The sequence below is a fragment of the Malus domestica genome, chromosome 15, assembly GCF_042453785.1.
Source record: "Malus domestica chromosome 15, GDT2T_hap1".
In the NCBI taxonomy this organism is placed as follows: domain Eukaryota; kingdom Viridiplantae; phylum Streptophyta; class Magnoliopsida; order Rosales; family Rosaceae; genus Malus; species Malus domestica.
Window position 1 is genome coordinate 41835278 of NC_091675.1, and position 25175 is coordinate 41860452.

General features: G+C 36.5%; 2 protein-coding genes across 2 annotated transcripts; one reads left to right on the top strand and one right to left on the bottom strand.

Annotated features, from left to right (window-relative positions):
- LOC114821391 (uncharacterized) lies at window positions 1-972 on the top strand. The gene is made up of 3 exons (XM_029093472.2): window positions 1-130; window positions 296-574; window positions 683-972. The coding sequence occupies exons 1-3, from the start codon at window positions 1-3 to the stop codon at window positions 970-972; spliced, it is 699 nt and encodes a 232-aa protein (XP_028949305.2).
- Window positions 973-4117: 3145 nt separating this feature from the next.
- LOC103422177 (IAA-amino acid hydrolase ILR1-like 6) lies at window positions 4118-9976 on the bottom strand. The gene is made up of 5 exons (XM_029094683.2): window positions 9328-9976; window positions 8587-8712; window positions 5509-5802; window positions 5289-5417; window positions 4118-4800 (listed from the first exon to the last, which is right to left on the bottom strand). Exons 1-5 carry the CDS (start codon window positions 9850-9852, stop codon window positions 4411-4413), a joined length of 1464 nt encoding a protein of 487 aa, XP_028950516.2. The 5' UTR covers window positions 9853-9976; the 3' UTR covers window positions 4118-4410.
- Between the last annotated feature and the right edge of the window lie 15199 nt (window positions 9977-25175).

Genomic DNA, 25175 nt, shown 5'->3' on the forward strand with positions numbered 1-25175 from the left:
ATGGAAGAGGATGAGGATGATGAACATAGAAGGCTTCAGGCCTCACATTCCCGTTGTGTCATGGAAGTTGTGGGTCAAATAGCCAAACCCAGATATGCTGCAAATTTCGATAGAAAAAGGGAAAGACGAGGTAAAGATCTCTTGGAAGATTATTTTATTCCCAACAACGTATTCCCTAATCATATTTTTAGACGTCGTTTTAGAATGCAACGAAGTTTGGTCAAAAAAACCATGAGTGCTATTTGCAACCATGATCCATACTTTGTGCATAAAGAGGATGCTTTTCATGTTCCAGGTCTTATTCCTAAGCAAAAAATTACGGTTGCCTTGCAAATGCTTTCATATGGAGCATCTGCAGATCAAGTGGATGAAATCGCGATGATGGGAAAAACAACTGTTCTGGAGTTCCTGATGCGGTTTTGCTCTGCAATTGAAGCCTTCTACACCAATGAGTACCTCCAAAAACCCATGCCAAAGGACATGCGAAGGCTTCTGAGGAAGGGTGAGATGCGAGGCTTCCCTGACATGATTAGAAGCATCGGCTACATGCACTGGACTTGGAAAAACTGTCCAAGTGCGTGGCAAAGAGCTTATGGCGACAGAAAAAGAGCCAAAAGTATCATTTTGGAAGCGGTGGCTTCATTTGATACATGAATTTGGCATGCTTTTTATGGTGTTCTAGGAGCTCAGAATGACCTAAATGTCCTTACCCAATCTCCAATGTTCAACGAATTACTGCAAGGAAAAGCGCTGAGATGCACATATTGGGTTAATGGTCATAAATACGACGGAGCATACTACCTTGCAGACGACATTTACCCAAGGTGGACAACATTTGTTAAAAGAGTGCCACATCCACAGAGTGAAAAAGAAAAACACTTTGCAAAATGTCAAGAGGGGTATAGGAAGGATGTGGAGCATTGTTTTGGTACCTTGCAAGCTCATTGGGCGATTGTCAGGGTTGCTGCTTGAATGTTTGATGTCGAGGCTCTTCGATCCATCATGATGACGTGTATTATTCTCCACAACATGATTGTGGAAGATGAGTATGATTATGATGTCATCGATGAATACGAGCCACACATGATGAACAACTCAAGAACACGTATCTACTATGCTCATGACCAGACCGAAGACCCTGTGCAACACGAGCCGTTGGAATAGGATGGACATTACAATCAATTGATCGTTGAGTGGTACACTTCAGTGCAAGAGCCACACTAGCACATAAGCCGCCAAAGTGACTTGATTGAGCACCAGTGGTGATTGCAACAAGGTGAAGATAATTAAAATGAGCTTGTGGTGGAAGAATAAAGTGTATTTTTTTTAAGTTTATGTAATTTTATTTAGTGTGTTTTTTTTAAGTTTATTTGGTGAGTTTATGAAATCTTATTTGATGTGTTTAAATAAAGTATAAATAATAAATTTGAAATTACAAGTACTCAAAATAAATAAGAAATTATACAAAGTACTAAAAATAAATAAGAAATTACATAAAGTACTACCAATAAATAAGAAATTACATAAAGTACTACCAATAAAAATGAAATTACATAAAGTACTGCAAATAAATAAGAAATTACACAAAGTAATAAAAATAAATAAGAAATTAAATAAAGTACTACAAATAAATAAGAAATTAAATAAAGTACTACAAATAAATAAGAAATTATACAAAGTCTGAGGAGCTAGGATATGTGGTACTAGGATATCTTCATTGCTATGATCTGTGTAGCTAGAACCCCCTCGACTTGATTTCTCATCTCTTGCACGTCTCATTCGCACCACTTCATTTTTTTCCGATGTCCAAAAATATTTAGAATTCAGAGACATCCCTATTATAGACTTATTCATAGTGTCACGATCTGCTTGAGCCGTCATTTCTTCTCTAAGCATTTGATTTTCTCGATTAAGTATTTCTCTTTGTCTATCATTAGCTGCATCATGTCTCTCAGTAGCTGCTAAGATTGCTGCCATAGTTGTAGCTTTTGCCTCATCTCTAGCTACTTCCCGTGCCATGTTCAATTCACAATGACGAGCAAGTTCGTCCATATATTTAGTGTAGTCATTTTTTGAAGAACTACCTTTTTTCTTTTATGCCTTTTTACCTTGAGGCTTGAGGGACTGACTAGTCGGCTGGGTCTCTGGCACTTCTTCAGGCGTCATTTCCGTCTCTTCAAATGTGCCGCCTTTTTTTAGGCCGTGTCTGCTTCTGGCGAACTGTGTAGACCCATGCCATGCATGACAACATCCGGACCGGTTGTCACAATTCTGTATCTGGGGCAATCTTTGACAATTTGCCAACATTCCCATTTGTTGAATGATTTGTTGTGGTTCTTCACATTGTAGAATGTTTATGCTTGTAGTGTCTATAAATGTGAGATAAGATAGTATTATAAAATGCGAGTGTAATACAAAAAAATAAATTAAAATATTGATGCGGGTGGAATACATATAAATAAATAAAAATATTGTCACCTGATCCGCTAAACTTGTCCCACTACGCAGATTATTGGAAGCATGAGAGATAGCGTTCTTCCAACAAGTAAAGGATACATTGAGTTTTTTCCAACGACCTTGAAGACCTTGACTACTTCTGGCGCCTTTTCCATGTACATTGCAAAACGCTTCCGTAATTTTACTCCACATTTCTCGCTTATCTATCTCATTACCCGTAACATTACGGAAGTGTTTTGCAATGTACCTTGAAGACCTTGAACCCAGCATTCACACAACGTAACATCTTCAATGAGCTTCCACGTAGTCATTTTTTTCCACAAAAAAAAATATATGAAAGGTTTGGTTGAAAGTGTTGAAAATATTGAAATGTGGTGTAAGGTGGAAGGTGATGGTTAGGTATTTATAGAAAAAATTAATATAATTTTTAAAATTTTTTCTGTATTTTTTTTTTTAAAAATTAATAATTTTTTATTAACTTAATTAATCTGGACCATTGGATTTGAAAAAAGATTAAAATCCAACAGCCCAGATGTTGACACGTGGACCAACGGTCATATTTATGACCGTTGTACTTTTTTTTTTTAATAATTTACCGTTGATCTATGGATCGGACAACCCATATCACGCCACGTCATTACCCGTTGAATTTTAAATACAAATTTTTTTTATCGTTGGAAATTCAATGGTCTAGAAAACTAGCCGTTGGAAATCCAATGGCCCATAACGAGCCACATGGCCCTTCATGGGCGCAAATTGGTAAGCTGCAATAGGGGGCCCCACACGCATTTTTCTGTCGGGGATGCACCCCCACTCGAGCGTGTAACACAAGCGTCGCACGCAAAAAAAAAATAATGGTCTTTGACGTTTGGCTGACGTAAGCCTAACGTCAGATGGCCCAGCTCTTGGGTCTATCGATTATGGGCCGACCTATTGTCTGGCTAGGGCTGGGTGCTAGTCTATTAGGCTGGGGTGGGGCAAAAAAAAGGCATACTGGTCCATTTTTTGAGCTGGGTGGCAGTTTAAAAAGCCCCTGGTGGAATTGCTCATAATAATACGGTTCAACTTTACCTTTGACGAGAATCGAACTTAAAACCTCTCACTTATAATGAAGTAAACCGCAGTACTAAGTGGCACTTTTAGTTTTATTACCAAATTAGGTTGCTCATTATGTGGCTTAGCTAAACTTCATCTTCCCTTAGTGTAAAAATATCGATGTACTAAAAAAAAAAAAAAACCTATAGTCTAGAAAGAAAAAGAAAAAGTGCAAGGGAGAAACACGGAGTGCAAAAATTACTGGTAGACTTTGGTAAGTAGTTCGGGCATGTTTACTTGGTATGAGAATAAAAATGAATGAGTATCGGATAAACATACTCTGTATTTATCCTATACCTTCATTTTCAGGTATGCGGTATCTAAAATCAATGAGATTCGCCTAGTTTTTCATTTTTTTGGTTGTTAATAAACTCATGAATAGAAATAACTCATTTCTTGTCAATCCATTTTTTATAAGTAAACATGCTCTCCTTACATTTGTGGACATTTTAGTCATTTGAACCGTTGGTTGTTTGAGTAACACTCATTACACTGGTGAGAAGTGACATTGGATCAACTTTGTGGTAGTCAAGTGCTAGTGGGGTTTGGTATAATAAAAAGATGATTTAACTGGAAGAATGATGACTTTATAATAATATGGAGATTGGCAAACCTAAACATAAAAATTAAAAATATTACAACTTACAAACAACTTTTTAATACGCAGAAAATGCTGCTGCTTCTACTAGATGATACCTTTACACCGAAGAAAAGAGGGACAAATCTTACCCTGTAATTAGTCCCCCGATCCTAATTAATTAAGCACCCAAAATTTAAAGAGCACATCATCCTTGATTCCTTGTGTCCATCTGAGACAGCATCATTACCAATAATGTTTGACCTAACTGCTGGGTTTATTTAAAATAACCCGTCTGTGGTCACCCGCGACCGCTCGTTGAGGTACCTTTCTGCAATTGTGGCATGAGTTGCAGCCCCAATTGGCAAAACATCTTCGTCGATGAAAAAATAAGGAGAGTGGCCCGTGTGTGTGGACCCCAAGGTCTCGTTCCTGATCCCGATGTAGAAGAAGCCAGCAGGGATGACCTCCGAGTAGAACGAGAAGTCCTCCGCCCCCATCATGGGTGGCACCACCCTGAAGTTGGTGGGGCCCAGCAAATCGATGGCCACTTTGCTCACATGCTCATGCATTTTCTCATCGTTCACTGTTGGAGGGTAGATGGTGTTCTGGTTTTCGAAGAAGTCCACTGTTGCTGAGCATCTGTAAACACTTGCTTGCTCCACAATTACCTGCTTGCCAAAAATGCAGATTAACTGCGTCAACTTAGGATGGCAATGATTAACGTTATATAAAAGAAAGTATCTACCAAATAGAATTAAAGGACCTACTTAGATTGCGTTTACTAACGTACAAGAGTTTCATGCAATTGAAACATCGTGATTGTGATATTTCAAGTTCGTTCTACATTTTCATATGAGACAGTTAAACATATGATATTACGTGATAGAATCGAGATCCCACCACTATGACATCTTAAGTGTAAGTAAGTTTATTTCTTATGTAAGTATATAAAAGCTGGAGATGAATCGTCATATCACGATTATCCTTCTAATTTTTATAAGATAAATATAAATACTTTCATGTCACGGGTTTAATGCACACTTGTCCTTTATCTCTATTGTTCCGTGAGTGCAGCACGTCCGCGTGGAGAGGGAGAAATAGGTCACGGGTTATTTTCCTAGAACCAAAGGTGGAGAAGATATAAAAAATTACAAACCTCTTCAATTCTTTGAAGAATTCTGTAGAAGTTTGTGTTGGAGAAAGCCCTGAAAGTACCACCAAGTACCACAGTGTTGGGTATCATCCCAAGATCATCGCCTCCATTGAATGCAGTTACAGAAACAACCTGAGTGCATGGCAAACAACATGTTAGGGTTTATCTCAGTAACTTCTTCTCAAATTACAATTTTGCCATGTCGATAGATAACCTAACGAACCTGCGAGTCCAAAGGGTTTGATTCACGGGATACGATGCCCTGCAAGCTGATGACGGCCGTGGCGGCTGCCAAAACAGGGTCAGTAGATCCTGTGGTTCCACTGATAACAGCTCTGAAGAAGCCACAGCCAGCTAGCAAGGGACCAGGCCTTGACCCGATGACGCCAGTAGGGTGCTCATGGGATACATGAGCTGCAAATATGGCCTCCACATCCTCCAAAGCATCATCTCCGATCATTTGCTTTGCACCATTACCGGCTTCCTCCGCTGGCTGAAACAGCAATATTACAGTTCCCTGTGCATGCAGAGATGTAAATTGTCAAGCGATAAGTCAAGTCGAATCAACTTAAGACTTCCGGTATAATTCAAAGCATTGCTTATAGATGATGTAAACAACGAAAACTGAATATGTTGGGTAGAAGTTGACGATAGGACGACTTAAAGTCCAGTTAAAAAATAACATGTGATTGGAAAATTATTCTTCAAATTTCAGGATATGTCATCTTTTTAATTGATTTTGTTTTTTGTTAATCATCATTGTAGCATAACTAAAACAGCCCACTGAAATTTTTCTTGGTCGAGAAGAACTAATATGATGAGAAAATGTCATTTCACTCTCCACAGAGTTAAAGACATCCGAGGCTAACTCTTTTAAAAAAAAAAAGACATCCGAGGCTAACGTATACATAGACTGTGCTAACGACTAATTTATTCTCCATTAGATCTTAAGAACAAGCATCTTAACTCAAATTGGCAATCATGTTATTAACTTATTGTATTGAGCAGTTTTTTTAAGCCAACGCCAAATGCAAAAACTTGAACAGTCTAACATGTATACTGATAGCTGACCTACCAAACCCCTTAAGATTCACACATCATTTTTAACCTTTCTCACATACTTTTTAAGTTCCAATTATCAAATAAAAAAATAAACGAGAATCAAAAGACATACATTAATAATTTTTTAACATAAATTAACAGAAATTATTAAACTATAAAAAATAACGTGTGGATACCTCCACGCATAAGAAATGGTCCATAGAAATCTACGTGCTCCTTTACCAGTCCAAGTCCAGTTCTAGTTAAAGGACGACTAATCAATTTAGCAATCAATTTATTACTACTCTCGATGTAAGCAATTTATGCATAAGTTTTTCTTCATATTTTTATAAAAATAAGAGTAATCCTATTCATATCATGTAGTTATACCATATTTCTATTCCTCACGTCATTTGAAAAATTTACAAAACCCAAGAAAAAAATGAGAAAGACTTTTTGTATACCATGAGAAATTTTTGATTGTGATGGGAAAACGAGTGGTACACCAAGTGTTTTTTATATAAGTAGTGGGATTTTTATTTTTTAAGTTATTAACTTTTTAACACACACATCTCATCATTTGTATAGTGACACGTGGTGTACCATCTCGTGTGCCGGTCACACTGAAAAATCTCTCGTATACTACAATCATGATTTAATTAACTAGTTTTTTTTAATTATTAGTTTATTAAATAATGAACTAAATTTAAAAATCTGATTAATTCAAATAATGTGACTGTCCACATCAAATGCTACCTAAGGTGGTATGAAAATGTGATATAAAAATATGGTATGAATAACAATAATAGAGATAATTAATTACACGCGTATAGTTTGGGCGGGTAGGGGCACATAACAATTAAAATCGTATTATTAAGCCTACGACCAGCTACAATAGAGGACAGACAGGGAATCAATGCCATATTAAAAGGAGGCAGATTCTCTGCCCTCTCACTTTCCGTGCCCTTCCGTGCCCTCCTATTTGTGTGGTTACGGTTAAGTCACGTCAACATTTTATATTAATATTTTTTTTTGTCTTATTATCTCTATAAAAATATAAAATATAAAATGTTGATGTGGTTTAACCGTGATCACACAAAACGGAGAGCACAAAAAGTAAGAAGGCAGAGAATCAACCTCCATATTAAAAACCTCTAAATGTCATGTAAAGGTGCTTTACATACTTAAAAAGTCTAATATATCCTCATGTTTGTTGAAATAATTATAAATAAAACTAGAACACAAGGAAAAAGAAAAGAAAAAAGAAAAAGAAAAGTTGACTACGTGTTTAATAATAATAGCATCAATTGAAAACTAGTAAAGCATCAATAATTATTCCACTAAGTGAAAGTTTGGGAATAACAGAAATAGAATACCCTTTAACATAATAAATTTCAAAATGTAGTCCTTTATTCTTTTTTCTTAACAAAATGAAGTTAGAGAAGCTGAAATGCATCTGTGAGTTTTTCTAGCTACAAACTGATCTCCTTTTTAAAGAAAAAAAAAGTACACCATCATATGATAAAAGTAATAAATAAAAAAGGAGTACTTGTCTTAGCTCAAACATGAAAGTCAAGATACGAAAACACAAGTCAATTAAAAGATATGCGTTACTTGATTAAAAATCAATTAGATTATGTTAACTAAAAACACTTACAGAAATTAAGAAAAGAAATAAAAGATAAAATACAATAATAATTTGGATTTTAATAACAAGTTTCATTTCTATGCTACGTAGCACTAAATAAAATGAGTATTGAATGATTTGAATTTATCAAAGTAAAATAAAAAATAATTCAAATCAATCTAGGCTATCAAAACTTGTAGCACAGAAGAACTTTTTCATAAAATGAAGAGAAAATTAGCTTTCTCATATTATTTTTTTCAATTTAATTACTTATATGGAAGAACCAACAAAAAAAACTTTGAACTGAAGCACATGTGAAACATGACATTGGGAATCGTGTTCATGGCCACAGTTTCTAGGACAGCCCTTTCCCCTTGGCCACAGTAACCGAAGTCAGGTATAACAAGACAAATTCATTCTGCCATATTTGGACGAAGTGAGTTTGGACAGTGTCCTTTAAATTAAAGGTCGATACCTTTAATTATCTTTTCTGCTATAACTTGCAAATGCATAAAACATTTAGGCCTCCTTAATTTTTCATCTCATATGATTTGTTTTTTTTTTTTTAACTAATTAAGGATTATGTAACTAATTGCTGCAAGAAATTATTAATCATTTGTTAAACCAAATTACCTTCAGAAGGTGTTCACGGTTCTTCAGGATCTTGGCGGCGCCAATTAGCATAGTCACATGCGCATCGTGCCCACAAGCGTGCATTTTGCCGGCTACTTTGCTCTTGTGCTCCCATTCAACAGCTTCCTATATATAATGAATATTCCAACATTAGAGCTTACTTTTACATATATATTCCTTTCACAATGTGTTGGGTCGGGCTGATATTTTAATTTGTTTCTCGACATTGACGAATATCATCATTCATATTTTCTCTCTCTACCTCTTAATCACACACTCTTTGTTGTACATGTACTTCTCTGACTCAAGAATCTAAGACAAGTACCTTTCTTTGTACAATCTACATTTAATAAAATTTGTGTACAAGAACTAGAGTAAACGACATTTGTATGATCTCCTTAACTTTTATTTTTGTGTCGGCATTAAAAAAGGAAAATAAAAAACTTGAAATACTTTAGGTTATATTCGATTTTTCGACCTATGATGTGTCATGAAATTGAAATTTTTGTATCTCTTTGTCAAATATTAGAATTCAAATGCAAGTATATTGCATGCATAACCAATCTAAGATAATTTATCTCAAATTCTTCTCAAAATTTGAAATTAAAAAGGATTTTCATTTTTTTATTTTAAGGAAAAAAAACAAGAGAGAGAGAGAAAGAAAGAACGGTTCAAGCTTCGTCTACACTGCATACACCTGTATTCAACTTCAGGTGAAAAAAATAATAAAATAGAAAATACCTGAATTGGAAGGGCGTCCATGTCAGCCCTGACGGCGACAAACGGCGGACCGCCGGTTCCGATCCAAGCTCGGATTCCGGTTTTAGCCAAAGGATACCGGTAACCGATATCCAACCGGTCCAACTCATCCCGAACCAGCCGGCTCGTCTCGAACTCCTCGAAAGCGAGCTCTGGATGCTCGTGGATCCTCCGCCTCACCGTCTTCAACCACTCCACGTTCTCCGGTCGCTTCGCCAAGCGCAAAACCGCTACCGAGCACGCCTCCGTCCAAACCTCGCAGCTCTGAGGAGGCGACGACGGCGGTGATGTTGGCGGAGAGGTTAGCGCTTGGAGGCTCAGATTCTTTCGAGCTTCGGGGCTTGCCTTGCAGCTGGGGCAACAGTCATCGAGCTCGAAGAACGGGTGGCTGTGATCGCCGGATGGAGTCGTCTCGGCGGGTGAAATTATCGAACCGAGGACGAAGATGGAGATTATTAATATTGAATTTGTGTAGATTAATTTTGTTTTGGTTTGATTAAAATTCATTTTTAGAGAGAGAGAGGGGGTTTGGGGATGGAGTTGTGTGGAAATTATGAGAGAGGGAGAAAAATGAGGGGAGTTAAAGTAATGGGATGGGGAAATTTGAGCACGTGGGGATAAAAGATGGCAATACAAGAAAAGATTTTCAGTATGTTCGGAATACAAATTAGTATCTTAAATGTCGTTATACTAGCATATAAACATTGAAAGAATAAAATTTTTACAAATTTATATGGGAAATATTATTGACATTTTAAAATTCTCATTCTAAATTTTTATAAGTATATTTTTCTTTTTAAATATAGAAAATTTGAAATGTAAAAAAAAGTTTTGAAATAATAGTTGAAATTTTTTATCATTAAGAGACGAGGGAATTTAAGCACGTGGGGGAAATAATATTTCTATTATATAATTTTTTTTTCTTCAAGGAAGGAGCTGAGAAGGGCGTGTGGCGTCGAAATTCGAACGCCAATTGTGGGGACCAGCACTCTCGGGATCGGTTTTCGATGAGACTCGTTGCCGGGTAACTTCCTATCGTGTCCCTCTTTTCTACTGTAACTTCCACTGTTGCGACTTTTCGTACCAAAAAGTTTATGTTGCTAATTTTATTTTAATCTTAAATGTAAAGTTTTACTTATTCTTATACGACCAAAAAACCAGAGGACACTACGTGAAAACTGTGCAACGAAAGATTTTTTAATGTGTGAGAAACACGATTTAGTATACTAAATGTATTATAATTAATTAAAAAAATTAAAAATTTTAATTTGTTATATTGCAACACTTGAAATACCAGATCGTATTTTTATCGCAATGAATAATTTTTTCCTAACAAATGAATAGACATTATATGAATATATGACAATCATTAATGTCGTAAATGGTGTAACTAGAAACATACATTAGTGCAAAATAGTTTTTCTCCACCTAGTGAGGGTAGGTGCTCTGTTTATAAGAGAGTTTGAGGCTTGTTTGAATTGATTTCAATTAGAAGCCATGATGAATAGTTCATCTACTTAACCTGACTCATCTATCATCATACAACCGACCGTTTTAATGTTATGCTTACTTACAAAACAATGTTTAAAACATGGATATCAGTGAAATATGATATGTAAATTTGTATAAATATCAATGAAAATATCGATATCAATTGCTTTTGATGAAATAATGGAAATTTGCTCAAAATGTGTAAATTTAAAATGAAATTTTAGAGAATGTCAAATACTGGTTTAGATGAAATATAAGAATTTCTTCGATATTTAACCAATATGTCGGAAATATCAAAGAAATCTGTCGATTTTAGCTGCAATTTAAAGTTTCTCTAACATATGATGAAATCTAGAGTTCAACTTCTTTCCATATCTTTCTCTGATTTTTTTTTGTTGATATTTTCACAAAAATATCAACCGTAGGGAGGAAATTTCAAGCACTTGTAACAAGATAAAGAAAAATAAGTTTTGGAAGTTTACCTCCACTGAAAAGCAAACTCTTTCTATTTACTTTGCTTCATGCTGCATGGCCGTCAATGTCAACTTGTCACGTTATTGTATCAATGAAAAATAAATGTGTAGTTCGAGAGATAAAAAATTACAATTATAAAATCAAAGAGCTAAAGTTCGTTTGGTTGATGGCCAAAAGAAAAAAAATGGACCTTTTTAATTACACATACTGATATAATTTATGTATCGAGACACATGATCGTAGAACACAACATACAAAGTGGCGAAGCTACGTGAGGGTGAGGAGTAGGGGTGGGCGCGGTGCGGTTCGGTGCGGTTTCGAGTGAAACCACAACCGAAACCGAAACTTTTTGCGGTGCAGTTTTGAAGCCAAAATCGAAATGAAACCAAACCGTTTGGTTCGGTTCGGTGCGGTTTCAAACGGTTTCGGTTTGGTTTTCGAGAAAAAAATATACAATTTAAAATATACACATATTTATGCATAAGACGGTCTTATTTTCCTTGTATATTAATTAATGAATATGCAGCAAAATTGCATCAAAAACAGCAACAACAATGCAGCAAAAAACAGCTCCAAAACAGCCAAAAAAATGCAGCCAAACTGCATAAAAAACGCAGAAAAACAGCAGCAAAACAACACAAAAAAACTGTACCAAAACTGCAGCAAAAAACTGCACTGAAACTGCAGCAAATAAATTCAGAAAATGGAAGCAATAAATTCGAAAATGGAACCAATAAATTCAGAAATTATCTTTCAAGACCCAAACTTCTTTTTAAGACAAATAACTAACAAATAACTAAGAAATTGTCTTACCATATTAGCTGGTAAGCAATGACTCAGTGAGGTCGCAAGGCAAGGCAGAGGCGGAGATGCAGATTGCAGTCAGGCAGTCGCCGATCACTTCCACCGCTTCCAGAGATGCAAGCAGGCAGTCGCTCGCAGAGGCAGACGCAGAGATGCAGATTGCAGAGATGGAAGCAGAAACAGCCTGGTGATCGCAGAGGATAAACAGAGATGCAGATTGCAGAGATGGAAGCAGAAGCAGTCGCTCGCAGAGGCAGACGTAGAGATCGCAGAGGTGCAAACCCAAAACCGCAAAACCAAATCTATAACCTAGTTGAACTAATTAAAAATTAAAAAGTTTAAAATATAACATTTATTTATTATATGGTGCGGTTTCGGTTTCGGTGCGGTTTTGAAAACCCAAAACCGAAACCAAACCGTTTTGTGTGCCGCGGTTCGGTTTTGAAACCGAAACCGTTTCAAAACCGCAAAACCAAACCGTTTGGTGCGGTTTGATTCGATTCGTGTTTCGGTTTCGGTTTTCGGTTTCAAGTGCCCACCCCTAGTGAGGAGTGACGGCCATCCCCGCCCTCACCGGAAATCAAGTCTAGGAGTAGTGGTTTCACCCCTCTGGTCTCGTCAAAAGTGATGAAATTTTATCTGGTTTTCGGCCTTTTGGGTTTCCATGCTCTATCGTAGCACAGGCTGATCGCGTGCTCTCTTATTCCCCCCCCCCCCCCCCCCCCCAAAAAAAAAAAAAAACCTAGGCCAAAGAAAGGAGGAACGAAGTTATGCATTTTGCAGCTTTTGGAGATTGGAAATTAAGTTATGGAACTTTGGTTTGGTTCTAATGAAGAAGAAGAGAAAGGAAGAAGAGAGAGATGTTCTCTTTTTTTAAATATTGGCCAATCAATTTGCACCACCTAACCTACTTTGTTTTATTTTTTAATTATTGTCTAATTAAGTTGAGCACTCTTTCAATATTTTTAAGCCACTTATTTGACACTGTTATTTATCTTAAAATTCACTATAAATTTATACGAGCTTCAAAAAATAATTTGTAAAATATTACGAACTCGTAAGTATTTTTTCTTTCTTTTACCATCAAATTCAACAAAGTAATAAAGAAAATTTGTCAATATTTTTATATATTATATGGTTTATAATAAATGTTTTTTGGATATTATAAGCTATATAATAAATAGACAATTATTTATACAATATATAATAACTTTATTCAAATTTTCCTAGGCCCTCGCCTAAGTGTAAAGTCATGTCCATCGCCCGATTAGAGCTTAGCATCTTTTAAAACTTTGCTATTTATACAGTTAGGTAATAGGACGATACAACGGGAAATGGTGCTAAATCATCATTCAAATAATATTGTTGTTCAAAACCTCCTTCGACTATTTTGAGCAGTCCAAATCCTCTTTTGAATATTTTGGTTAGTCCAAATTCTGCTACGGGTAGTTCAAATAATCTTCTTGCAAATCTTGGACTTAGACCTCAAATGAATGTTCACAATTTTTCGGGACCCTAAACTTTTTAAATTTCGCCCTTCCTTCCGAGAATTCTTGGCTTCACCACTAAATATACATCAAAGACACAATTTTGCTTTTATATTTTTAGTCTACACGTAGACAGCTTGAAGACGAAATAAAGAAAACCAAATTACCAGAAACTTACAGAAACATAGAAAAATGGTGATCTGCATAGCATGGACAAATTAAAAGCTTTGAAATTTAAAATGAAATGATGCAAAAAGAGAGAAGCTTTTGGTTTTGGGTTAGATTTGATTTGCAGACACTACCAACTAATGCTGGATAGCATGAAAATAATAGAAAAATGGAACCTGGGAGTTGGGTTTGGTATTTGACTTGTAAGATTATCTTCTCAGAAAAAAGAAAAAAAAAAAACTTGTAAGAATATGAAGAGAGCAAAGTGATGAACAAATTTAATTTGGGTTGGGGGTAAATATAATATTACAAACGTATTATTTTCTATACATGTAGCTCAAAACGGCTCATCTTTAATTTTTGAGAAAAGACCTCACTTCAAATTCGCCTTTGCGGGAATCAAATTTAAGACCTCTCACTTCCAAGTGAAGATGAATATCACTAGATCGTAATACTAAGTGGAGAAAAAGTTAAAATATAAACATCATATTAATAATATTTATGTTAATTATAAATGTATTGTGACACTTAAATGCATTTAAAATAAACAAAAATTATAAATTCTACCACTAGAGCTGGCACTCACTTCAAGTATCACCCAATTTCTCATTTCTCACTTTATTTTATTTTATTTATTTATTTATGTTTTGGAATAGGTCAATATGAATTTATACACTGCAACCCGATGTTTGTTTCATGATTCTAATTTTTACATTTGGATCCAGATGTTGTATGTAGTGTCAGTTTTCTGGTTTCATTTTTTCCATCACTCACATGCCTCCTACACTTCACATCTCGTGCGACTCTTGATTTTCACTTTTGGATTCAGATACTGCAATGCAGTGTTCGTTTCCTGTTTTTTTTTTTTTTTTTGTTTCTTTTTTGTTTTTGTTTTTGTTTTTTTTTTGTTTTGTTTTTTATACATTTGGATTCAAACATTACAATGCAGTGTCTCTTTTCTTGTTTTGTTTTTTACATTTTGATTTAGATGTTGCATTGCAATGTCTGTTTCATGGTTCCCTGTTTAGACCTTACACGACTTCTGATTTTGACATTTAGATTTAGACACTGCAATGTAAATGTAGTGTTCATTTCCTAATTCGGTTTTTTTACATTATTTTTACGTTTAGGTTCTGACACTGCAATACAACGTCAATTTCCTGGTTCTATTTTTCTACATTTTGATTCAGACCTTGCGTTGTAGTGCCCATTTCTCATCACTCACACCCCCTCTTATGCTTCATACCTCACACTACTCCTGACTTTTACATTTGAATTCATATATTGCAATGCACTCTCCGTTTTCTGGTTCCTAAATGCATACCGCTGAACTTTGTACTCTATCATCTCATCGTTACTCTCTTGGCAAACTCCTCTACTTAACTAGACTAGCTCTCCTCTGCTTAATCTTCTATAAAATATTTATTCACCGAATTAATCAAATCAAACCCCATCATCTCTACCATTTAAACCAAATTAATCAAATCGGTATATGAATAAACACAACTTTGAATTCAGAAAAAAAGGAAAAAAGATAACGCAATCTATTTGTTCGATACTCAAACAAAATCAATAAAAAAGGCACCTCCCCAGTGCAATCACTATAGCTACCCTGCTACGCGTATAACAAAGCTTAATATATGTTTAACCAAACTAAAGCTTTTCAAACCTATTTAACTAAAGAAACACTTGAGATTTGAATAATAAAAAGTGTAGGCAGAGATGAGATGCAAATAAACTCCGTGGTCGGCGAGAGGGTAGTTTAGGTTTGACGGAGGAGAGAGAGAGAGAGAGAGAAAGAGATATATATATATATATATATATAGAGGCAAGGAGATGAGAGATAAACATGAGAGTGAAGAGAGAGACATGATAGAAAATCGAGAGAGAAGAGAATAGATAAATATAGGCCACAACACGTTATCAGCACGCTTCTCCGCTGCATTAAGGAATCTTACGTGGTTATTCTTAAATCAGGGGAATATTACGTTTCAATTATTCTTAATTAATTAAATTTTGATTTTATTGAATTCATATACTTTTATTGGTTCAATTTACAATTTTTTTTCTTGACTGTGATACAAGGTTTGGAGATGGAAAGCCGAAATCGAAGAGATAATTTTCAGCATCAAACCAGTTCATCAATATCATCACACAATCAGGTTCTTCAAAAACAACAGTTTTTATCTCGATATTTTTGCAGCCTTGATAGTATGAACATTCACCATAATGCATGACCCAACTTTATGTTTTTTCGAATTTTAGATTCTATAGAAATTGTATATGCATTATACTCATAATTTTAAATTATGTGAATTGATATTGCCAGAAATTAACTCCGCTTGTGTAAGTTTATCTTACATTGTCGATCCCAAGCTCGGATAAAGGAGGAAGGGGAGGGCGTTAGGTAGTCGACAGCCGACACTCCTATCTTATATTGAATCCTTATGATAATGAATCCTGAACGAAATTGTGCTAAAATTTGGTCGTCACCCGTAAGTGGCGCGTTGTGTGGCTCGAGCACAGTAATAAGTGAGCAAGGGTCACTGTATCTCCATCGCCGCCTGGATGTAGTGGTAAATGAGAAAGGGGGCCATAGAAACTTCTTTTTGAATGACTCCACTCAAAGTTGTTTGGAAGCATCTGCTTCTATCAACTTTACAAAGGACACGCAAAAGAAGTAAAGAAGTACTTTGACCTTATTAGATGGAGGAGGGTAAAGAAGCTCGGACAGGAGGGTAGAGTTTAAGAGAATAAAATGCGTTTAGGAACGTGGAATATAGGAACCTTAACGGGAAAATCTATGGAAGTAGTGGAAGTTATAGTGAGGAGAAGGGTAAGCATTGTGTGCCTGCAAGAAACTAAGTGGGTCGGTCTAAAGGCAAAGGATCTTGAAAACTCAGGTTTTAAACTTTGGTATTCGGGCACAAATAGAACGAGAAATGGTGTTGGCATCATCGTGGACTAGATCTTGACACAAGATGTTTTAGATGTCAAGAGGGTAGGAGATAGAATTATGGCAATCAAGATTGTAATAGGACAAGAACTCATCAATGTGATTAGTGCGTATGCACCTCAAGTAGGGTTGGATACAAGTTTGAAGGAGAAATTTTGGGAAAACCTTGGAGACTTGGTGCAAGGAATCGCTCAGACAGATAAGGTATTTATAGGAGGAGATTTAAATGGACATGTGGGTAAGGAGACAGGCAACTATGGAGGTTTGCATGGTGGCCATGGTTTTGGGGAGATAATGAGGATGGGGAAGCCATCTTGGATTTTGCAATGGCATACGATCTCTTCTTAGCCAACTCATTCTTTAAGAAAAGAGAAGAACATGTGATCACCTACAAGAGTGGGTTGTCAAAAATATAAATAGATTTTTTTCTAATGAGGAAGGGGGATCGTATAACTTGTAAGGATTGCAAAGTTATACTGAGAGAGAGCTTGGCTAATCAACATTGCTTGTTGGTGATGGATATACATATCTAAAGGGAGAAAGAAAAAAAAACAAGACCTTGAAGTGCCCAAGGACTAGATGGTGGAATCTAAAAGGAGAAAAACAAGCCACTTTTAAAGAGAAAATAATCACTCAATTCGTTTGGGATAGAGGGGGGAAGCTAGCCAAATGTGGGATTCCATGGCTAGTTGTATCCGAAAAGTAGCAAAAGGGGTATTAGGAGAGTCCAAGGGCTTTGCTCCACACCAAAATGAATCTTGGTGGTGGAAGGAGTAGGTACAGACAAAGGTTAATGCTAAGCAAGCGGCTTTTGACAATATTTATAAGTGATTAGTTACCAAAGAGGGAGAGTTGAATATCTATAAACTAGCTAGAACAAGGAACAAAAAGGCAAGAGACCTAAACCAAGTGAGGTGCATCAATGATGAGAATGGAAAGGTTCTTGTTACAGAGAATGCGGTCAAAGACAGATGGAGAGGTTATTTTCATAATCTTTTCAATGAAGGACATGAAAGGAGTACTTCTTTGGGGGAGTTAAGTACCTTAGAAGAGTGTAGAAACTACTCATTTTACCGTCGAATTAGGAAGGAAGATGTGGTTGTAGCATTAAAAAAGATGAAGCAAAGAAAAGCAGTGGGCCCAGGTGATATACGAATCGAAGTGTGGAAAGTTTTGGGAGAGATAGGTATATCACAGTTCACAGACCTTTTTCAATAGGATTTTGAAAACGAAGAAGATGTTAAATGAGTGGCAAAAGAGCACTTTGGTGCCTATCTAAAAGAATAATGGCGACATACAAAATTGCATGAACTATAGGGGTATTAAGTTAATGAGTCATACAATGAAGCTCCGGGAGAGAGTAATTGAGCATAGACTAAGGCAAGAGACATGGGTCTCGGACAACCAATTCGGATTCATGCTAGGGCGCTCAACCATGGAAGCAATCTATCTCTTTCGAAGATCGAGGGAAAGATATAGAGATATGAAAAAGGATTTGCCCGTTGTCTTTATAGATTTGGAAAAGGCATATGATAGGGTCCTAAAAGACATTATTTGAAGGATTTTAGAGAAGAAAGGAGTACAAGTAGCATATATCCAAGCTATAAAAGATATGTATGATGGATCAAGGATTGCCGTAAGAACTGACGAAGGACAAATCGAAAGCTTCCCCATAACTGTAGGGTTATATTAAGGCTCATATTTAAGTCATTACCTTTTTGCTTTGGTAATGGATGAGTTAACGGGACATATTCAAGATGATATTCCTTGGTGTATGCTTTTTGTAGACGATATAGTGTTGATAGATGAAACCCAAGATGGAGTAAATGTGAAGCTTAACCTTTGGAGAGAAGTGTTGGAATCTAAAGGTCTTTGCCTAAGTCGGTCAAAGACATAGTATATGGAGTGCAAGTTCAGCGTAAATGGATGCTCAAATGAGTTAGGGGTGAGGATTGGAGATCAGGAAGTGCCAAAGAGCGACCGCTTTCACTACCTAGGATCTATCTTGTAAAAGAACAGAGAGTTGGATGAAGACCTTAACCATAGAATACAAGCTGGATAGATGAAGTGGAAGAGTGCATCTGGCATGTTGTGTGATCGTCGTATGCCACTGAAGCTCAAGGAAAATTTTTATAAGACAACAATAAGACCTACAATGCATTATGGCATGAAATGTTTGGCGGTAAAGCATCAACACATACATAAAATGGGTGTATCGGAGATGAGAATGCTTCGTTGGATGTGTGGGCACACGAGGAATGATAAGATGAGGAACGAGGATATCCAAGGTAAAGTAGGAGTAGCCAAAGCTGAAGGAAAGATGAGAGAAAATTGGTTACGCTGGTTTGGATATATGAAACGAAGGCCTATTGACGCTCTGGTTAGAAAATGCAATTACAAGACATAGGTTTAGGGCCGAAGGGGTAGAGGAAGACCTAGGAGGACTTTGGAAGAGACTCTAAGAAAAGACTTAGAGTACTTGGATCTAAAAGAAGTGACAGAGGACCGAATGCAATGGCATTCTAGGAGTCATATAGCCGACCCCATTTAGTGAGAAAATGCTTTGTTGTTGTTGATATTGCATGAAATTATATATGCATAATTGAATTTTGAAATATATATACAGGGAGCTTAAGGGGAGGGATCCCCATTTTTTCAAAAAAAATGGGGACACGCTCCCCACCGTTAGATTGACTTTAATGAAATTGTGTGGTTGAGATTAAAACACAGGCCATAGAATCTCAACCACAGGATTTCATTTAATTCAAATCCAACGGTGGGGAGCGTGTCCCCATTTTTTTGAAAAAATGGGGATCCCTCCCCTTAAGCAATTCCTATATATATATATATATATATATACACATATATATATATATATATATATATATATATATATATATATATTAGGGTTTGAAACCCCTCCCATTAAACAAGCCGAGCTAGTCGAGTCGCAAAGCCCAGCATGCTAGGCCAACAACCTGAGCCGTTGGAGCTGAGCCAACCTGCGAGCCAAGCCACGGAGCAAATGCTCTAGGCCTAAACCCAGACCCAACGCTATGAATGACATTGCCATCACCAAAACCACGGCCAAGTCTGGCCTATAGGCATACTACCGCCATGGGTCAATGTCCCTAACGAATTTTTGATCGAGATTCATTCGAATCACATCGGTTTTTTTTTTTGAAATCCTAATTTGATTTTTCTAGGGTTCTTGATTTTGAAAGTCGATATCTATTTTCCGTTCACCATCATGGTCATTGTTGAATCACGAACTCGCCTTGGGTTTTCCTGACCAAAAACACCGCCACCTGAAGAGGTGGCGTCGACTTTCTTCTTCGGCGAGCACACTTCACAACAATTGGGATGTTTCCTTGGTCTACCCGTGCCCTAATTGGGCCCTGGTAACTCAATCCCTAACAAACAAGTTTTTATCCTCTTGGGCTCACTTGCAGAGGCCCAGTGCAGCTAATTTGCTTGACCTGCGTGTGTGGTACTCCCATATGGCACGCCACACTAGATCACGCCCCCTAGGTAAGCCCTTGTATGGCTGTGGTGCTCTCCTGCACCGCACCACACCAAATCATGCCTACGCTGGTACATCCATGCTTGCAAAGCACACGATCGTTGCCCCTTTTGGGTTGCTGGATCTTGCCAAATTATAGGCCTGCTTCTTGCATTACTGGGCCCGAACTGACCTTCACGGTTCCATTTTGGGCGACCAATTTTAATCACCTATTTTTTTTAGGCACTACTGGGTTTATATTTTTCTCCCAAATTTTTCCCATTTGCCTGAAGACTAATAATGATCATAAGCCCTGAAAACCTACATGCATTTATCTGTTGCATATTTTTGTCTTGTATATATTGCATTTGTTTGTAATTATTATGAACCTGAAGTTTATACTTTTGAACCCTAAGTTTCAAAAAACTGCCATAGAAACTTGAAGTTTATACTTTTGAACCCGAAGTTCTCCATGCTTAAATCCATTTAAACCAAACCATGTCTTAGAACCTAAATGTTCTAACTTTGATGTTTATGGAAATTTTATTTCCTAAAGCACCAATCATATTCTTGTTTCTGTTATTCAACGTATTGTTGAAACAAAACAAGTTCGATTCACCGATTTTGGAAGTTTCGAACAAGAAACTACTTTATGTGAATACAAGACCTGACACCCCGCTTGACTACAACTAGGTGCAAAATCATTGTAGCCAGTTATGGTGTGGAAGAGCTGAATAAGCCGCCGTCGTGATCTTCATTTAAAGACTTATGCCTTAAGCATATCAAGTGGAAGTACCTCACTGCCTAGGACTCCATGGCTTTTTGACTTGCTATAGACCATTTCAAATCATGCAAAGATGAATTCTCGCCCATAGCAAAACATGATTGAAACCTTTATGTCCATGAATAGGTACAATACTGAAGTTTATATCCGATCGAATTTTGATTGGAAGAAAATCTTTCTCGTCATTCTATATCTAAATTATTCTTGAAGTAGTAGTATAGAAAGCAGAAGTTTACCAAATTCTCGGATCTGATTACTACCACACTTGTGAGAAAAAGGTACCCCAGTAATTCGGTTAGAAGGTATCGAACGGTATAGACCCAGTTTCGGCTGGAGTATACCGAATAGTGGTGCCCTACTTCCGCAGAAGTGTGATGCGTAAAATAAGTTAACACACAAAATTAAACCCTCTTTTTATCAAATGTAGTAAAGTATGTAAGTAGGGATCGTTCTAGGCCGGGGATTAGGAGGGATTGCTAAACACTTGAAAACTGACTTAAAAACATAAAAACGAAATTTAAAACACTAAACTAGACTCAAAGAATGCAAAACTATACTTTAAAATACTTAAACAAACATAAAACTCAAAACAGCAACCTAATGACTCAAAACTGCCTAAAAACCACTTTCTGGGCAGTTTTGAGAACCTAACAAGAACTTGGACGAAGTTGGATGAAAACTTGAATCAAAACACTTACAAACACAAATCAAAACACTTTCTAACTAATCTAAGACTTCAAAATAAAGGGGGATTTGTTTTGGACGAAAATTGAAAACAAAACAGAAACTTTAAAACAAAACAGATTGTAAAACGTTTTTGGATGAAAAGGATGGATAAAAGGCTAGTTAGGAGGTTCTTCTCCACACATGACACACTTGCAAACAAAATGATTTTCAGTTGTTCTTTCAATAAATTATGAAACTCAACACCCCAAGTTAATTAGATACGCTTAAATTAACCTTCAAGTTCTCCTTAAGTTAATGAATTGGATGGAAAAGCGCATACAACAATTCAAAGCATTCCTCAAAGGTTCCTTACGTGATCAACACAATAAAGATACAATCAAGAATCATGAAGCACAATGAGAACTATAAGTGTTGACGAGGCATTCGTTACTATGATGAGCATGAAACTAGTGCCAAGAATTCATTCAACGCGATCGTTTTCAAGCGACCTTCACTACTTGTGATTATAAGATTGTAACTATTAGGTGAAACTCCCTCATAATCTAGCATCATATTCATGCATGAAAACTAAGCGTGCACTCTCAATCAACATACACAAATAAGTTATCAATCAAGTAGATGAACGAATTGAATCCGCAACTTATGAAATAACAACTGAATGTAATCAAATCATATTGCAAGCATGTACATGGTTTCGAATCACCCCCTAACTAAGAGGGGTTTAGTTCCTCATACTCACAAAGCAAAGATACATAAAATTAGACATTAAAATCAAAGGAAAGAAAACACCTAAAATGCTCCAACTTGGTAGCAAGTGCATCCAAGATTCCTCCTTTCCCTTGCTTGCGGCATGAAGCTTGTGGACAGATTTTTGGTTGGATTTATGGTGTAGAATGGATGGGGAATTTTGTGGAAGGGTTTAGGGTGAGAGTGGAAGAGTGTTTGATGGTTGGGGAGTGGTAGAGAACTAGGCAAAGAGGGTGGAAGAAGGTGGAGTGGCTGTTATGTTTTCTAGGCACTAGAATGGTGTTTTTGGGGTGTTTTGCTTCCTAGGGTGTGTATGGACGAATTTCTGTCATAAAATGATGAATATGGGGGATTCTCCTTTGGCCAAGGGGTGTAAACATGTATTTATAGGCCCCAAAAACCTTAGAAAATCAGGTTAGGTTAAGGATGAAATGCATGGCAATTTGTGTGTGTGATGTGCAATGGTCCAAGGGTTAAAATGAAGTGATGATGCAAAGTGTGAAGGGTAAAATGGAGTGGTCTTGTAGCTAGGGGGCATGAATGATTGTGTACATTGCATAGAGATGGAAAGGGAGGTGAAAATGTGTCAATAAATGGGTCAAAGGTGCAGCAACATGTGGTACACAAGGCATGGGATTCCAAATGTGAATGATGGAGCATCAATTGGTGCATGTAATGGATGTAAATGTTGTCTAAAATCTAATGAGTGAAGGGAACAAGAGGTATCAAGCAATTGAGTGTAATAATTAAATGAATTGAAGCATGAAATTAGAAATTATGTAGGGGACAAGAGTGATCAAGCATGGCATGGAATCCAAAGGGAATTCTATGTGGTTTGCATGGCAAGGAATGCAAGTTGGGGTGACATATTTTTGGGCTGTTTTCTTCATCTTTTGGACCATAATTCTTCACATTCTTGGCCTCTTTAGTTCTCAAATTCGTCCATCCACTTGGCCCATGCATTTGCTATCCATTCCAAGCCCGAAACATGCTCCGAAGGCCTCCAAAATGCATCTTCTTGCATACTTTGTACTTAGAGTCTGAAAACACACGAAAATGACTTTAAACATTAAAATAACTAAGGAAACACGACATAAATGCACAAGAACAAGCCAACTAAGTCGCATAAATATGCTCCTATCAAATTCCCCCACACTTAGCTTTTGCTAGTCCTCGAGCAAAACAAAGAAATAAAATGAAACAAAACAAATAAAACACAACCTAAACCTTCCAACATTTGCCTCAGGGATTTCCAATGCACATGACATGTTAAAAATCATTATCCCCACAGATTTGAGTCATCTTTACACTTAAGCACATACTTAATCATAGTCACCACTTACTAGTTCACAATTAATCAATTAAAACAATGTTTTTGATGTAGTAACATGCCTTAGAGAATTCGCTCAATTCCTTACAAGATATGCATTCAATTTTCACTCAGATTTTCCAACTACACACCCTATACTCGTTATATGTGAGAAGATTGATGTAGATATGAAAATGAATGCTCACATATATGTATCACAAAGAAAGCAATTTCTGGAGTTAATAAGCATGTTTAGATATGATCTCATGAATGGAATGCTATTACTTAGACGCGAGAACCAGTGACACCATATGCTCATACCAAATTCAAACTCCACAAATTGAAACACATAACACTCAAGATTGAAGTCAAAGGTTGTAACGGGCTTGGGGTGTTGGCTAACAAATGAAGGATAGGGATAACAAACGTTCTTAAAGCAATAGCAAGAAAAGTAATGAAATGGAAACTTAGAATTCACTTAGATTGCAGTAATCAACTTTTAAACACGAAGGGAAGACTCAAGCAATATTTAGGGCCGAATTCAATGTTTTGGACCCTTTCTTCAACAAGCAACACTTTAAAACTCTTTTTCACATATTTTTCAACTCCTTTTCTTTTCACAGCTCTTCTTCTTTTCATTCTATTTTTCACGAATCTTTCTTTTCTACTCGTGCCTTATGAATGATTTTGGCATACACACACACACAAGAATCACTTCCCCCACACTTGTTTTCTGCCATACATTAATCAAAAGGAATTCAATTTGACTCATACTTCACTATGCTTCAAGAACAAGGGTTCCTAAACTAGGATAGGTAAGGATAATGTGGTTTAACAAAGAATGTAGGCTATCAAGGCTCAATGGGGTTAACTTAAACATATAACGATATGGGATACATGGCAGTTTGGCTTTGGTGGTGGTAACTACACAACTTCATCTTGAATATGTGTTATGCAAATCAATAGCATGCTTTGAATGAAATAGGCATGAGTTCTAGCATTTGGAACTAAATGATGAAACGCCTTCTAAGTAATAACCAAGCAAAGAATAATGAGATCATGCAACGACTTTAGAAAACAATAATGCACAGATTTTAACTCTCCAAATAAACATTTAGGCTCAAGTCTCACAAGGTTGTAGCGTTAGTTTGAGTTCTTTCCTTCAAGCATGTTACAAAAAAACTAATTTTTTTTCTTTTATGATTACATGTGATTTCATAAGTTATAACTACAATCACGCATAAATAAAGAGTAAATCAAACTTTCATCCATGTTTATAACTCTCTTTAACAGTCATGCAATTACAAACTGAATCCTCATCATTGTGTTGGAAGGTACCCTAAGACACAAATAAGCACACAAAAACAACTCTTTTTGGGATTTTCAAAAACAATTTTTCAAATTTTTATGAATTTTCGGAT

Coding starts and splice junctions, on each gene's coding strand:
- LOC114821391 (XM_029093472.2), top strand. CDS start 1: ATGGAAGAGGATGAGGATGATGAACATAGAAGGCTTCAGGCCTCACAT. Junction 131..295: donor TAGAAAAAGGGAAAGACGAG/GTAAAGATCTCT, acceptor TTCATGTTCCAG/GTCTTATTCCTAAGCAAAAA. Junction 575..682: donor GACTTGGAAAAACTGTCCAA/GTGCGTGGCAAA, acceptor ATGGTGTTCTAG/GAGCTCAGAATGACCTAAAT.
- LOC103422177 (XM_029094683.2), bottom strand. CDS start 9,852: ATGAATTTTAATCAAACCAAAACAAAATTAATCTACACAAATTCAATA. Junction 8,713..9,327: donor TGGACGCCCTTCCAATTCAG/GTATTTTCTATT, acceptor CATTATATATAG/GAAGCTGTTGAATGGGAGCA. Junction 5,418..5,508: donor CAAACCCTTTGGACTCGCAG/GTTCGTTAGGTT, acceptor CCATGCACTCAG/GTTGTTTCTGTAACTGCATT.